Here is a 16,025-nt window from a genome sequence, read left to right as displayed (position 1 = left end):
GACAGTGATGTAGACATATACACAGACAGTGATGTAGGCATATACACAGACAGTGATGTAGACATATACACAGACAGTGATGTAGACATATACACAGACAGTGATGTAGACATATACACACAGTGCTATCCCCCCGGTGATATTTCTGTCTCACTCTTGTTTTCAGGCCTTGTTGTTCCGGATCCTGGTCCTGGATTTTCGCTCCTCTGCCTCCCTCAGGATCTCCGCCAATCAGCTGTCCTCTCCCCCCCCCCCCCCGTTAGCCCGCTCCGCCCCGCCCTCCTGACCAATCAGCGCCGCCTGCTCACTGAGCCCCGACCCTTTCTATCCCTGCACCAATCAGCGCCGCCGTCCTTTGTGGCTTTACCGTCCCCTGACCTCTCCACCAAACTGCGTCTCCCGCTACGCCGCCCGGCAGCCAATCTCGCGCCAGGATTCTCTGGCTGATGTTTCCTTTCACCAATCAGTGCTCTGTGCGAAGGCGGGCCCGGATGCCCGGCCAGAAACCAATGAGAACTCTGTCTTTCTGATTGACGGCCCGCTTCGCCAATGGGCGCTGTTGAGGCGGGCACCTCCTGGCGGGGGGCGGGGCCGGCGTGGCGAGGGGGCGGGAACAGCCTGGCGGGGGCGTGGACGCTGCTGATGGGCAGTCGAAGCAGCCAATCGTGCGAGAGCGAGGCCTCGAGCCTCCCAGCCAATACGACACTGGGGGCGGCGCTTCTCATTAAATCTAGAAAAGTTGTCGGAAAGTTTGTGACTTGGAGGGACGAGGAAGGAGAGAGTGTGACAGACAGACAGAGAGACAGAGACAGAGTGAGAGAGAGAGAGAGAGAGTGAAAGAGAGAGATCAGAGTGAGTGTGACAGAGAGAGAGAGTGACAGAGAGAGAGAGAGAGTGAGTGTGACAGAGAGAGAGTGACAGAGTGTGTGTGACAGAGAGAGAGAGTGACAGAGAGAGAGAGTGAGTGAGTGTGACAGAGAGTGTGTGTGACAGAGAGAGAGAGTGACAGAGAGAGAGTGAGTGAGTGTGACAGAGAGAGAGTGACAGAGAGTGTGTGTGACAGAGAGAGAGAGTGACAGAGAGAGAGAGAGTGAGTGTGACAGAGAGTGTGTGACAGAGAGTGTGTGTGACAGAGAGAGAGAGTGACAGAGAGAGAGTGAGTGAGTGTGACAGAGAGAGAGTGACAGAGAGTGTGTGTGACAGAGAGAGAGAGTGACAGAGAGAGAGAGTGAGTGAGTGTGACAGAGAGAGAGTGACAGAGAGTGTGTGTGACAGAGAGAGAGTGAGTGAGTGTGACAGAGAGAGAGAGTGACAGAGAGAGAGAGAGTGAGTGTGGCAGAGAGTGTGTGACAGAGAGAGAGAGTGAGTGAGTGTGACAGAGAGAGAGTGAGTGAGTGTGACAGAGAGTGTGTGACAGAGAGAGAGAGAGTGAGTGAGTGTGACAGAGAGTGTGAGAGAGCGAGAGTGACAGAGAGTGTGTGTGACAGAGAGAGAGAGTGACAGAGAGAGAGAGTGACAGAGACAGTGTGTGGGACAGAGAGTGTGAGAGAGAGCAAGAGTGTGAGAGAGCAAGAGTGTGAAAGAGAGCAAGAGTGTGACAGACAGAAAAAGCGTGACAGAGAGTGTGTGACAGAGAGAGGGTGTGACAGAGAGGGTGTGACAGAGAGAGTGTGTGACAGAGAGAGAGGGGGAGTGACAGAGAGAGGGAAAGAGAGAAAGAGGGAGGAGAGAAGGAAAGTGAGAGAGATGCACACACAGGGAGAGAGCATATGACAGAGAGACACAGACAGGAAAGGAGAGAGAGTTTGAAATAAGAGACACAGGGCGAGAGAGTGTGTGACAGAAAGAGAAAGAAAGGAGTGGAAAGGAAAAAGATAGGGTGAGAGAGAGACTGAGGAAAAGGAGAGGAAAGTAAGAAAAGGGTAAAATGAAGGTAAAGAGGAGCAGGGGGAGAGACTGAGAACATAGGAAAGAGAGGAGATAGAGGAGCAAAGTCTTGGTGGAGCTGGAGGAGAGAAAACAGACACACGAGGGAGCGAGTTAGTTGAGTGGGTTTAGACAGAGGGGGAAACCGAGAGAGAGATTTGAGAACATTGGAGAGTGGTAGAGAAGGTTTTGAGAGAGCGAAAGAGTCAATTGTGTGTGGGCGGGAGAGATTTGAAGAGTGACGGAGAGACATTAGAGAGAGAGAGCGGCAGAGAATAGAGAGGGTTGAGAGAGTTCGGAGACAGAGAGGGAGTCAGCCGCGAGGGTTTCGAGAGATAGAGAAAGTGTTTGGGAACCCCCCACCCCCCACTTCTCAATCTCCCGGGGAAAGATCCAGGTCCGTGACGGAGAAGGCCTGCAGAGTGAGTGGCGATTAACCCTGGCCCACAGGTCAGAGACCCCTGTCTCTTAACCTGACCGAGGCTGGCGGCAGCTGGAGGGAATCGCGGAGCCAGACGTGGGAGGCTGGAGTGGATGGACCAGCGGTAAAACCAGAGGCAGGAGGGACCAATTCCACCACTGGGCAACGTGTGATTGAAAGGTGGCCAACTATGGAGAGGAACCTGCAAGCCTTCTTGGGTCACCTTGCCTCGCTGGAAGAGGAAGATGGACTGGAGAGTGGGTTCAGCAAGGAATTTAACGTGAGTTTTGTTTAGAGATGTAGTTGTTAATGGGTCAGTCCATGAGACCACAATTAAAAACAGAAACCAGACTCTTCACAATGTTTGCTTCAAGCACTGAGAAGCAAACCCAGGTTCTCATGCAGTCAGTTATATTGAGTATGCTGACACAGAATTAGGCACTTGGTAACACAATCCCGATTGGCCAAATGGCCTACTCCTGTTTCAAATGGGCAGCATGGTAGCATTGTGGATAGCACAATTGCTTCACAGCTCCAGGGTCCCAGGTTCGATTCCCGGCTTGGGTCACTGTCTGTGCGGAGTCTGCACGTTCTCCCCGTGTGTGCGTGGGTTTCCTCCGGTGCTCCGGTTTCCTCCCACAGTCCAAAGATTTGCAGATTAGGTGGATTGGCCATGATAAATTGCCCTTAGTGTCCAAAATTGCCCTTAGTGTTGGGTGGGATTACTGGGTTGTGGGGATAGGGTGGAGGTGTGGGCTTGGGTCGGGTACTCTTTCAAAAAAAAAGAGCCGGTGCAGACTCGATGGGCCGAATGTCCTCCTTCTGCACTGTAATTCTATGAAATCAAATCTGTTGTTTGAGATTTGAGAGAGTTGGTGCGCATGAGAGAGAGAGTGGGCGAGCGTGTGAACGAGAGCAAGTGGGCACGCGTGTGAACGAGAGAGAGTGGGCGCGCGTGTGAGCAAGAGCGTGTGGGCGCGCGTGTGAGCGAGAGCGAGTGGGCGCACGTGTGAGCGAGGTCGAGTGGGAGCGCGTGTGAGCGAGGGGGAGTGGGCGCGCGTGTGAGCGAGGGGGAGTGGGCGCGCGTGTGAGCGAGGGGGAGTGGGCATGCGTGTGAGCGAGGGCGAGGGTGGGCGCGCGTGTGAGCGAGGGCGAGGGTCGGCACGCGTGTGAGCGAGGGCGAGGGTGGGCGCGCGTGTGAGCGAGGGCGAGGGTGGGCGCGCCTGTGAGCGAGGGCGAGGGTGGGCAGGCGTGTGAGCGAGTGGTAGGGTCGGCGGGTGTGTGAGCGAGGGTGGGCGCGCGTGTGAGCGAGGGTGGGCGCGAGGGTGAGCGAGGGCGAGGGTGGGCGTGCGTGTGAGTGAGGGCGAGTGTGGGCGCGCGTATGAGCGAGGGCGAGTGTTGGCGCGCGTGTTAGCGAGGGCGAATGTGGGCGCGCGTGAGGGCAAGGGTGGGTGCGCGTGTGGGCGAGGGCGAGGGTGGGCACACCTGTGAGCGAGGGCGAGGGTGGGCACACCTGTGAGCGAGGACGAGGGTGGGCACACCTGTGAGCGAGGGTGAGGGTGGGTGCGCCTGTGAGCGAGGGTGGGCGCGCCTGTGAGCGAGGGCGAGGGTGGGCAGGCGTGTGAGCGAGGGTGGGCGCGCGTGTGAGCGAGGGTGGGCATGCGTGTGGGCGAGGGTGGGCGTGAGTGAGAGTGAGGGCGAGGGTGGGCGGGCGTGTGAGTGAGGGTGGGCGCGCGTGTGAGCGAGGGTGGGCATGTGTGTGGGCGAGTGGGCGCGCGTGTGAGCGAGGGCGAGGGTGGGCGCGCGTGAGGGCGAGGGTGGGCACGCGTGTGAGAGCGAAGGCGTTAGTGGGCGGGCGTGTGCGTGTGAGAGAGAGAGACACACTCAGAGTGTGCACGAGGGAATATGTGTGTATACACGAGTGTGGGCATGTGTGTGTTGTTGAAAATTCTTTCGTGTTTCACAGTGAGACACCGATGGAGGAAGTGAGTTGAGCTGGGATTTCTTAATATTCACACTTCCTTGTTTCCTGAATTTGGTCACTCATTAACATTCTGGAGTGCTTGCACCTTGAACTTATTTCATGTTGCTGGCAGCCAGGGTGCTGGTACTGTGTGCCAGGCAATATTATCTCCTCCTCTCTCCCGCCCCTCACTGCTGGGGCCATTTCCACAGAGAAGCTCCAGCCAATTGCCCAGCAAAATGCTCCCAGCTTCCTGCCACCGTGCCCGGTGCTGAGTGTAAGGTCAGGGATGGGTGTCTAGCAGACCGGCAGTCAGCAGTCTCTGGATCGAGGGGGAAGGTTTGCCACCCAGAACGGGCATTGTAGCAAATGCTAATGGCCCTTTCCTTGTTTGGCAAGTATTAATGAACACTGCCTCCTCAATAAAAATATCCATTCTCTGTGTGCGCATGGTGAATGAGTGTCTGTACACAGTCTCTGAACGGACTATGTCTCTATAAGGTGACTGTGCAAGGGAGTTACAACATTGAACTCCCTGCATTGAAATAGCACCTGTCAAGAGAAATGGGGAGGTTTAGGGGGGGAATTCCAGAGCTTCGTTTCCCCCCCTCCACCCCAACCAGGCAGCTGGAGGCATGGACTCCAATGGCAGAGCCATGGGAATCGGGAGATGCTCGAGAGGCCGTTAATCTTGGGGGAACATAGGAGGTTACAGAGATAGGGAGGGTTGTAGGGGCTGCAGGAGGTTACAGAGATAGGGAAGGTTGTAGGGGCTGGAGGAGGTTACAGAGACAGGGAGGGTTGTAGGGGCTGGAGGAGGTTACAGAGATAGGGAGGGTTGTAGGGGCTGCAGGAGGTTACAGAGATAGGGAAGGTTGTAGGGGCTGGAGGAGGTACAGAGATAGGGAGGGTTGTAGGGACTGGAGGAGTTACAGAGATAGGGAGGGTTGTCGGGGCTGCAGGAGGTTACAGAGATAGGGAGGGTTGTAGGGGCTGGAGGAGGTTACAGAGATAGGGAGGGTTGTAGGGGCTGGAGGAGGTTACAGAGATAGGGAGGGCTGTAGGGGCTGGAGGAGGTTACAGAGATAGGGAGGGTTGTAGGGGCTGGAGGAGGTTACAGAGATAGGGAGGGTTGTAGGGGCTGCAGGAGGTTACAGAGATAGGGAGGGTTGTAGGGGCTGCAGGAGGTTACAGAGATAGGGAGGGTTGTAGGGGCTGGTGGAGGTTACAGAGATAGGGAAGGTTGTAGGGTCTGGAGGAGGTTACAGAGATAGGGAAGGTTGTAGGGTCTGGAGGAGGTTACAGAGATTGGGAGGATTGTAGGGGCTGGAGGAGGTTACAGAGATAGGGAGGGTTGTAGGGGCTGGAGGAGGTTACAGAGATAGGGAGGGCTGGAGGAGGCCATGGAGGGGGTTACAGAGATAGGGAGGGCCGGAGCAGGTTACAGAGATGGGGAGGATTGTAGGGACTGGAGGAGATTACAGAGATAGGGAGGGTTGTCGGGGCTGGAGGACGTTACAGAGATAGGGAGAGTTGTAGGGGCTGGAGGAGGTTACAGAGATAGGGAGGGTTGTAGGGGCTGGAGGAGGTTACAGAGATAGGGAGAGTTGTAGGGGCTGGAGGAGGTTACAGAGATAGGGAGTGTTGTAGAGGCTGGAGGAGGTTACAGAGATAGGGAGTGTTGTAGGGGCTGGAGGAAGTTACAGAGATAGGGAGGGCTGTAGGGCTGGAGGGGGTTACAGAGAATAGGGAGTGTTGTCGGGGCTGGAGGAGGTTACAGAGATAGGGCGGGTTATTGGGGCTGGAGGAGGTTACAGAGATAGGGAGGGTTGTAGGGGCTGGAGGAGGTTACGGAGATGGGGAGGGTTGTAGGGGCTGGAGGAGGTTACAGAGATAGGGAGTGTTGTAGAGGCTGGAGGAGGTTACAGAGATAGGGAGTGTTGTAGGGGCTGGAGAAGGTTACAGAGATAGGGAGGGTTGTAGGGCTGGAGGGGGTTACAGAGATAGGGAGGGTTGTAGGGGCCAGAGGTGGTTACAGAGATAGGGAGGGTTGTAGGGGCCAGAGGTGGTTACAGAGATAGGGAGGGTTGTAGGGGCTGCAGGAGGTTACAGAGATAGGGAGGGTTGGAGGAGGCCATGGAGGATTAGAAAATTGAGGATGGAATGGAGTTGGCGCCGGGTGCAGCAGGTTTGGAGGAGGTGAAGTTTCTCGGAGGATGGATGACGGAATAGTTGAGTTGGAGCAGAACTTGGTGCAGAGTAGGACCTGGGTCAGCACATGGGGAGCAGAATCTGTGATGAGTTTCAGACAGGAAGTTTACATGGTGTGTTCCTGTATTCGGACACAGTCTGAGTTGGAAAGTTTGTAATAAAACCATCAGTTCAGTTTGCAAATGACATTCGAATCATGTGTGGCCGATTAGACCCTGAGCAACTGCCCAACGCTCGAATGCTGACCCTAATGACCCCTCACACCCCTCCCCACAACCGGTGCAGATATTTAACTACGATGGCAGCAGGGCAGGGCATACAAAGAACAAAGAAAATTACAGCATAGGAACAGGCCCTTCGGCCCTCCCAGCCTGCGCCGATCCAGATCCTTTATCTAAACCTGTCGCCTATTTTCCAAGGATCTACTTCCCTCTGTTCCCCGCCCGTTCCTACATCTGTCCAGATGCATCTCAAATGATGCTATCGTGCCCGCCTCTACCACCTCCGCTGGCAAAGCGTTCCAGGCACCCACCACCCTCTGCGTAAAAAACATTCCACGCACATCTCCCTTAAACTTTCCCCCTCTCACCTTGCAATCGCGACCTCTTGTAATTGACACCCCCACTCTTGGAAAAAGCTTGTTGCTATCCACCCTGTCCATACCTCTCATAATTTTGTAGACCTCAATCAGGTCACCCTCAACCTCCGTCTTTCCAATGATAACAATCCTAATCTACTCAACCATTCTTCATAGCTAGCATCCTCCACACCAGGCAACATCCTGGTGAACCTCCTCTGCACCCTCTCTAAAGCATCCACATCCTTCTGGTAATGTGGCGACCAGAACTGCACGCAGTATTCCAAATGTGGCCTAACCAAAATCCTATACAACTGTAACATGACCTACCGACTCTTGTACTCAATACCCCGTCCGATGAAGGCAAGCATGCTGTATGCCGTCTTGGCCACTCTATCGACCTGCGTTTCCACCTTCAGGGTACAATGGACATGAACTCCCAGATCTCTCTGTACATCAATTTACCACAGGACTCTTCCATTGACCGTATAGTCCGCTCTTGAATTAGATCTTCCAAAATGCATCATCTCGCATTTGCCTGAATTGAACTCCATCTGCCATTTCTCTGCCCAACTCTCCAATCTATCTGTATTTTGCTGTATTCTCTGACGGTCCTCCTCGCTATCTGCAACTCCACCAATCTTAGTATCATCTGCAAACTTGCTAATCAGACCACCTATACCTTCGTCCAGATCATTTATGTATATCACAAACAACAGTGGTCCGAGCACGGATCCCTGTGGAACACCACTAGTCACCTTTCTCCATTTTGAGACACTCCCTTCCACCACTACTCTCTGTCTCCTGTTGCCCAGCCAGTTCTTTATCCATCTAGCTAGTACACCCTGAACCCCATATGACTTCACTTTTTCCATCAACCTGCCATGAGAAACTTTATCAAACGCCTTACCGAAGTGCATGCATATGATATCTCCAGCCCTTCCCTCATCAATTAACATTGTCACTTCCTCAAAGAATTCTATTAGGTTTGTAAGACATGACCTTCCCTGCATAAAACTTATCACTGATAAGTCTATTTTCTTCCAAATGTGAATAGATCCTATCCCTCAGTATCTTCTCCAACAGTTTGCCTACTACTGACGTCAAGCTCACAGGTCTCTCATTCCCTGGATTATCCCTGCTACCCTTCTTAAACAAAGGGACAACATTAGCAATTCTCCAGTCCTCCGGGACCTCACCCGTGCTCAAGGATGCTGCAAAGATATCTGTTAAGGCCCCAACTATTTCGTCCCTCGCTTCCTTCAGTGACCTGGGATAGATCCCATCCGGAACTGGGGACTTGTCCACCTTAATGCCTTTTCGAATACCCAAAACTTCCCCCTTCCTTATGCCGACTTGACCTAGAGTATTTAAACATCCATCCCTAACCTCAACATCCGTCATGTCCCTCTCCTTGGTGAATACCGATGCAAAGTACTCATTAAGAATCTCACCCATTTCCTCTGACTCCACGCATAAATTCCCTCTTTTGTCTTTGAGTGGGCCAATCCTTTCTCTAGTTACCCTCTTGCTCCTTATATACGAATAAAAGGCTTTGGGATTTTCCTTAACCCTGTTAACCAAAGATATTTCATGACCCCTTTTAGCCCTCTTTATTGCGCGTTTGAGATTTGTCCTACTTTCCCGATATTCCTCCAAAGCTTCATCAGATTTAAATCGCCTAGATCTTATGTATGCTTCCTTTTTCATCTTAGCTAGTCTCACAATTCCACCCGTCATCCATGGTTCCCTAATCTTACCATTTCTATCCCTCATTTTCACAGGGACATGTCTGTCCTGCACTCTAATCAACTTTTCCTTAAAAGACTCCCACATTTCAAATGTGGATTTACCCTTAAACAGCTGCTCCCAATCCACATTCCCTAGCTCCTGCCGAATTTTGTTATACTTGGCCTTTCCCCAATTTAGCACCCTTCCTTTAGGTCCACTCTCGTCTTTGTCCATGAGTATTCTAAAACTTACGGAATTGTGATCGCTATTCCCAAAGTAATCACCGACTGAAACTTCCCGGGATCATTTCCCAATACCAGGTCCAGTATGGCCCCTTCCCGAGTTGGACTATACATACTGATCTAAAAAACTCTCCTGGATGCTCCTTACAAATTCTGCCTCCGACACTACATGAGTCCCATTCAATGTTGGGGAAATTAAAATCTCCCATCACGACCACCCTATTGCTCCTACATTTTTCTACAATCTGACGACATATTTGTACCTCTACTTTACGCTCGCTTTTGGGAGGTGTTATGGGCGAGGCGTTTACAGAACCCCAAAATGTATCATGGAGTTCAACCAACCTCTCCCTTTAAAGGATTTGTTGCTTTTCCGAGCACACGGCTTTTTCCCTAGGTGTGGGATTACAATTATGGACACGTGGGTTTTTTAACACAAAATACTGTTTATTCCATGAACTCAATGGGCCGAATGGCCTCCTTCTGCACTGTAAATTCAATGATAATCTATGATTAATCTAGGACAAAGGTTCGGCACAACATCGTGGGCCGTAGGGCCTGTTCTGTGCTGTATTTTTCTATGTCCTATGTTCAACTTAACATCTTAAATGAATATTGGATCCCTCAACACCCCTTACTTCAAAGATAACTCAGAAAATATTGCAACAGTAAGTAGTTCCTTAAAATGTTCCATCAAACTTCCAAGAGACTTAACACCTTTAAACAGTATCACACCAGGTTATAGGATATATATATTTTCTGTAGATTGGCAGAGATATATTAGCTTGGTTGACTTCAGCTCCAGCAAAACAGCCAGGCACTTTTCAAACTGAAACTAAAAACCTGCCAAAATGGCTGAACTGAGCTGAGCTCCACCCACTCCATGACATCACTGTTTTCTTAAAAATACATTGCTTAAACCTCCAGTTCTTAAAGGCACTCTTGCATGACACCTCCCCACAAGAAAAAAAAACATCAACTTCAAGATGGTTTCATTTTTCACTTTGGCACCATCCACTAAGAAATGTACACAGTAAATATACCTTTTCGTTTTTTAAAAAAACAACACATGCAATCAGGTATAATAATATAGTCCATTTTTCTTTGTTCTTCTTCCTCCAACCGAAATCCTTCTCGATTGACAGTCTCTTTGAACAAAGTCTCTGCACGATCCATCCATTCCTCTACTCCTCGGCATTTCTCTTTAGAATCAGATACTTTAGTTCAATCTGACCACAGAGTCCCTTGCAATTCTCCAATACAGGAACATTGGTGATCACAGCTTTCACGCAGTCACATGCCTGTTGAAAGTCCGCTGTCCATTGAAATTTTTGACGTTTCTTCAGCAATTCCATCAGTGGAGTAATCACGCCACAAAACAGGGGCAGCACGGTAGCCTTGTGGATAGCACAATTGCTTCACAGCTCCAGGGTCCCAGGTTCGATTCCAGCTTGGGTCACTGTCTGTGCGGAGTCTACACATCCTCCCTGAACAGGCGCCGGAATGTGGCGACTAGGGGCTTTTCACAGTAACTTCATTTGAAGCCTACTTGTGACAATAAGCAATTTTCATTTCATTTCATTTAATCTCTCTGTTCACCTGTGCCAATTTTAAAGGATTAAGTCCATATGGATGTTGTTTGATAGGAACAGCATTTTCCACATCTACATCATGTATAGCCATTTTAGTACTTCCCAATTTATCTCTACAAACTTGCCCATGTGATATCAATAACTCTTTCAGGTCAGTTCGTTTTTCCCCTGGAAGGTAACTTAACAATTCATCCCAATTTTTAAGAACATCCTCATTTTCCAATTTAATTTGAGGTATGTCAAATTCACAGTCATCTGGATTTGGTTCGTCACTTAGAGTTAGAATCAGTAAAATCTCCTTTTCCTCTCCTTCCCTTTCAAAGTACCTTTTAAGCATATTCACATGACACACTCGGTGAGTCTTCCTTCTGTCTGGTGTTTTTACCACATAATTCACCTCACTTAATTTCCTTTCAATCAGATACGGTCCACAAAACTTGGCTTTTAAAGGCTCCCCTACCACTGGTAACAACACTAAAACTTTATCCCCACTGGCATAACTATGAACTTTGGATTTCTTTTCCGCTACCCGTTTCATTACATTTTGTGCAACTTTTAAATGTTGTCTTGCCAATTCACCTGCTCTATTTAATCGGGGGGTTCTGAGTGTGCGGGGGTGGCGGGTTCTGAGTGTGCGGGGGTGGCGGGTTCTGAGTGTGCGGTGGTGTTCTGAGTGTGCGGTGGTGTTCTGAGTGTGCGGGGGTGTTCTGAGTGTGCGGGGGTGTTCTGAGTGTGCGGGGGGGTTCTGAGTGTGCGGGGGGGTTCTGAGTGTGCGGGGGGGTTCTTAGTGTGCGGGGGGGTTCTTAGCGTGCGGGGGGGGTTCTGAGTGTGCGGGGGGGTTCTGAGTGTGCGGGGGGTTCTGAGTGTGCGGAGGGTTCTGAGTGTGCGGGGGGGTTCTGAGTGTGCGGGGGTGGAGGGTTCTGAGTGTGCGGGGGGGTTCTGAGTGTGCGGGGGGGTTCTTAGTGTGCGGGGGGGTTCTTAGTGTGCGGGGGGGTTCTGAGTGTGCGGGGGGGGGGGTTCTGAGTGTGCGGGGGGGGTTCTGAGTGTGCGGGTGGTTCTGAGTGTGCGGGGGGGTTCTGAGTGTGCGGGGGGGTTCTGAGTGTGCGGGGGTGGAGGGCACTGAGTGTGCGGGGGGTTCTGAGTGTGCGGGGGGGTTCTGAGTGTGCGGGGGGGTTCTGAGTGTGCGGGGGGGTTCTGAGTGTGCGGGGGGGTTCTGAGTGTGCGGGGGGTTCTGAGTGTGCGGGGGTGGCGGGTTCTGAGTGTGCGGAGGGTTCTGAGTGTGCGGGGGGGTTCTGAGTGTGCGGGGGTGGAGGGTTCTGAGTGTGCGGGGGGGGGTTCTGAGTGTGCGGGGGGGTTCTGAGTGTGCGGGGGGGTTCTGAGTGTGCGGGGGGGGTTCTGAGTGTGCGGGGGGGTTCTGAGTGTGCGGGGGGGTTCTGAGTGTGCGGGGGGGTTCTGAGTGTGCGGGGGGGTTCTGAGTGTGCGGGGGGGTTCTGAGTGTGCGGGGGGGCTCTGAGTGTGCGGGGGGGCTCTGAGTGTGCGGGGGGGCTCTGAGTGTGCGGGGGGGATTCTGAGTGTGCGGGGGGGCTCTGAGTGTGCGGGGGGGATTCTGAGTGTGCGGAGGGTTCTGAGTGTGCGGGGGGGCTCTGAGTGTGCGGGGGGGATTCTGAGTGTGCGGGGGGGATTCTGAGTGTGCGGGGGGGGTTCTGAGTGTGCGGGGGGGTTCTGAGTGTGCGGGGGGGGTTCTGAGTGTGCGGGGGGGTTCTGTGTGTGCGGGGGGGTTCTGTGTGTGCGGGGGGGGTTCTGAGTGTGCGGGGGGTTCTGAGTGTGCGGGGGTTCTGAGTGTGCAGGGGGTTCTGAGTGTGCGGGGGGTTCTGAGTGTGCGGGGGGTTCTGAGTGTGCGGGGGGTTCTGAGTGTGCGGGGGCATTCTGAGTGTGCGGGGGCATTCTGAGTGTGCGGGGGCATTCTGAGTGTGCGGGGGCATTCTGAGTGTGCGGGGGCATTCTGAGTGTGCGGGGGCATTCTGAGTGTGCGGGGGGTTCTGAGTGTGCGGGGGGTTCTGAGTGTGCGGGGGGTTCTGAGTGTGCGGGGGTCTCTGAGTGTGTGAGTGTGCAGGGGGTTCTGAGTGTGCGGGGGGTTCTGAGTGTGCGGGGGGGTTCTGAGTGTGCGGGGGGGTTCTGAGTGTGCGGGGGGGATGCTGAGTGTGCGGGGGGGATTCTGAGTGTGCGGGGGGTTCTGAGTGTGCGGTGGGGTTCTGAGTGTGCGGAGGGTACTGAGTGTGCGGAGGGTACTGAGTGTGCGGAGGGTTCTGAGTGTGCGGAGGGTTCTGAGTGTGCGGAGGGTTCTGAGTGTGCGGAGGGTTCTGAGTGTGCGGAGGGTTCTGAGTGTGCGGAGGGTTCTGAGTGTGCGGAGGGTTCTGAGTGTGCGGAGGGTTCTGAGTGTGCGGAGGGTTCTGAGTGTGCGGAGGGTTCTGAGTGTGCGGAGGGTTCTGAGTGTGCGGAGGGTTCTGAGTGTGCGGAGGGTTCTGAGTGTGCGGAGGGTTCTGAGTGTGCGGAGGGTTCTGAGTGTGCGGAGGGTTCTGAGTGTGCGGAGGGTTCTGAGTGTGCGGAGGGTTCTGAGTGTGCGGAGGGTTCTGAGTGTGCGGAGGGTTCTGAGTGTGCGGAGGGTTCTGAGTGTGCGGAGGGTTCTGAGTGTGCGGAGGGTTCTGAGTGTGCGGAGGGTTCTGAGTGTGCGGAGGGTTCTGAGTGTGCGGAGGGTTCTGAGTGTGCGGAGGGTTCTGAGTGTGCGGAGGGTTCTGAGTGTGCGGAGGGTTCTGAGTGTGCGGAGGGTTCTGAGTGTGCGGAGGGTTCTGAGTGTGCGGAGGGTTCTGAGTGTGCGGAGGGTTCTGAGTGTGCGGAGGGTTCTGAGTGTGCGGAGGGTTCTGAGTGTGCGGAGGGTTCTGAGTGTGCGGAGGGTTCTGAGTGTGCGGAGGGTTCTGAGTGTGCGGAGGGTTCTGAGTGTGCGGAGGGTTCTGAGTGTGCGGAGGGTTCTGAGTGTGCGGAGGGTTCTGAGTGTGCGGAGGGTTCTGAGTGTGCGGAGGGTTCTGAGTGTGCGGAGGGTTCTGAGTGTGCGGAGGGTTCTGAGTGTGCGGAGGGTTCTGAGTGTGCGGAGGGTTCTGAGTGTGCGGAGGGTTCTGAGTGTGCGGAGGGTTCTGAGTGTGCGGAGGGTTCTGAGTGTGCGGAGGGTTCTGAGTGTGCGGAGGGTTCTGAGTGTGCGGAGGGTTCTGAGTGTGCGGAGGGTTCTGAGTGTGCGGAGGGTTCTGAGTGTGCGGAGGGTTCTGAGTGTGCGGAGGGTTCTGAGTGTGCGGAGGGTTCTGAGTGTGCGGAGGGTTCTGAGTGTGCGGGGGGTTCTGAGTGTGCGGGGGGTTCTGAGTGTGCGGGGGGTTCTGAGTGTGCGGGGGGTTCTGAGTGTGCGGGGGGTTCTGAGTGTGCGGGGGGTTCTGAGTGTGCGGGGGGTTCTGAGTGTGCGGGGGGTTCTGAGTGTGCGGGGGGTTCTGAGTGTGCGGGGGGTTCTGAGTGTGCGGGGGGTTCTGAGTGTGCGGGGGTGGCGGGTTCTGAGTGTGCGGGGGTGGCGGGTTCTGAGTGTGCGGGGGGGTTCTGAGTGTGCAGGAGGGGGTTCTGAGTGTGCAGGAGGGGGTTCTGAGTGTGCGGAGGGTTCTGAGTGTGCGGAGGGTTCTGAGTGTGCGGAGGGTTCTGAGTGTGCGGAGGGTTCTGAGTGTGCGGAGGGTTCTGAGTGTGCGGAGGGTTCTGAGTGTGCGGAGGGTTCTGAGTGTGCGGAGGGTTCTGAGTGTGCGGAGGGTTCTGAGTGTGCGGAGGGTTCTGAGTGTGCGGAGGGTTCTGAGTGTGCGGAGGGTTCTGAGTGTGCGGAGGGTTCTGAGTGTGCGGAGGGTTCTGAGTGTGCGGAGGGTTCTGAGTGTGCGGAGGGTTCTGAGTGTGCGGAGGGTTCTGAGTGTGCGGAGGGTTCTGAGTGTGCGGAGGGTTCTGAGTGTGCGGGGGGTTCTGAGTGTGCGGGGGGTTCTGAGTGTGCGGGGGGTTCTGAGTGTGCGGGGGGTTCTGAGTGTGCGGGGGGTTCTGAGTGTGCGGGGGGTTCTGAGTGTGCAGGGGGTTCTGAGTGTGCGGGGGGTTCTGAGTGTGCGGGGGGTTCTGAGTGTGCGGGGGTGGCGGGTTCTGAGTGTGCGGGGGGGTTCTGAGTGTGCGGGGGGGTTCTTAGTGTGCGGGGGGGTTCTTAGTGTGCGGGGGGGTTCTGAGTGTGCGGGGGGGTTCTGAGTGTGCGGGGGGGTTCTGAGTGTGCGGGGGGGTTCTGAGTGTGCGGGGGGGTTCTGAGTGTGCGGGGGGTTCTGAGTGTGCGGGGGGTTCTGAGTGTGCGGGGGGGTTCTGAGTGTGCGGGGCTGGAGGGTTCTGAGTGTGCGGGAGGGATTCTGAGTGTGCGGGGGGGGGGGTTCTGAGTGTGCGGGGGGGTTCTGAGTGTGCGGGGCTGGAGGGTTCTGAGTGTGCGGGGGGGATTCTGAGTGTGCGGGGGGGGGGGGTTCTGAGTGTGCGGGGGCGTTCTGAGTGTGCGGGGGCATTCTGAGTGTGCGGGGGCATTCTGAGTGTGCGGGGGCATTCTGAGTGTGCGGGGAAATTCTGAGTGTGCGGGGGCATTCTGAGTGTGCGGGGGCATTCTGAGTGTGCGGGGGCATTCTGAGTGTGCGGGGGCATTCTGAGTGTGCGGGGGCATTCTGAGTGTGCGGGGGCATTCTGAGTGTGCGGGGGCATTCTGAGTGTGCGGAGGGTTCTGAGTGTGCGGAGGGTTCTGAGTGTGCGGAGGGTTCTGAGTGTGCGGAGGGTTCTGAGTGTGCGGAGGGTTCTGAGTGTGCGGAGGGTTCTGAGTGTGCGGAGGGTTCTGAGTGTGCGGGGGGGTTCTGAGTGTGCGGGGGGGCTCTGAGTGTGCGGGGGGGCTCTGAGTGTGCGGGGGGGCTCTGAGTGTGCAGGAGTGGGTTCTGAGTGTGCAGGAGGGGGTTCTGAGTGTGCGGGGGGGTTCTGAGTGTGCGGGGGGGTTCTGAGTGTGCGGGGGGGGGTTCTGAGTGTGCGGGGGCGGTTCTGAGTGTGCGGGGGGGCTCTGAGTGTGCGGGGGGGTTCTGAGTGTGCGGGGGGGTTCTGAGTGTGCGGGGGGGTTCTGAGTGTGCGGGGGGGTTCTGAGTGTGCGGGGGGGTTCTGAGTGTGCGGGGGGGTTCTGAGTGTGCGGGGGGTTCTGAGTGTGCGGGGGGTTCTGAGTGTGCGGGGGGTTCTGAGTGTGCGGGGCATTCTGAGTGTGCGGGGGCATTCTGAGTGTGCGGGGGCATTCTGA

General features: G+C 54.9%; 2 protein-coding genes across 3 annotated transcripts in view; one reads left to right on the top strand and one right to left on the bottom strand.

Moving 5' to 3' along the window:
• Positions 1-249, bottom strand: part of LOC140398978 (vacuolar fusion protein MON1 homolog B-like) — a 79,365-nt gene extending 79,116 nt beyond the window's left edge. For both annotated transcript variants that reach the window (XM_072487998.1, XM_072487999.1), the window contains exon 1: positions 155-249. The gene's annotated coding sequence lies outside the window, so the exon portion shown is untranslated. The remainder of the gene's footprint in view (positions 1-154) is intronic.
• A 2,030-nt stretch (positions 250-2,279) lies between these two features.
• The window catches only part of ptpn18 (protein tyrosine phosphatase non-receptor type 18), a 391,917-nt gene continuing 378,171 nt past the window's right edge, over positions 2,280-16,025 (top strand). Inside the window, exon 1 of the mRNA XM_072487997.1 lies at positions 2,280-2,627. Coding sequence (XP_072344098.1) covers positions 2,538-2,627 — 90 coding nt within the window. The 5' untranslated portion in view covers positions 2,280-2,537. The remainder of the gene's footprint in view (positions 2,628-16,025) is intronic.

Source organism: Scyliorhinus torazame, chromosome 22 (assembly GCF_047496885.1).
Source record: "Scyliorhinus torazame isolate Kashiwa2021f chromosome 22, sScyTor2.1, whole genome shotgun sequence".
Classification (NCBI taxonomy): Eukaryota; Metazoa; Chordata; class Chondrichthyes; order Carcharhiniformes; family Scyliorhinidae; genus Scyliorhinus; species Scyliorhinus torazame.
The sequence above is the reverse complement of the archived record's forward strand: the minus strand, read 5'-3'. Positions and strand labels throughout refer to the sequence as shown.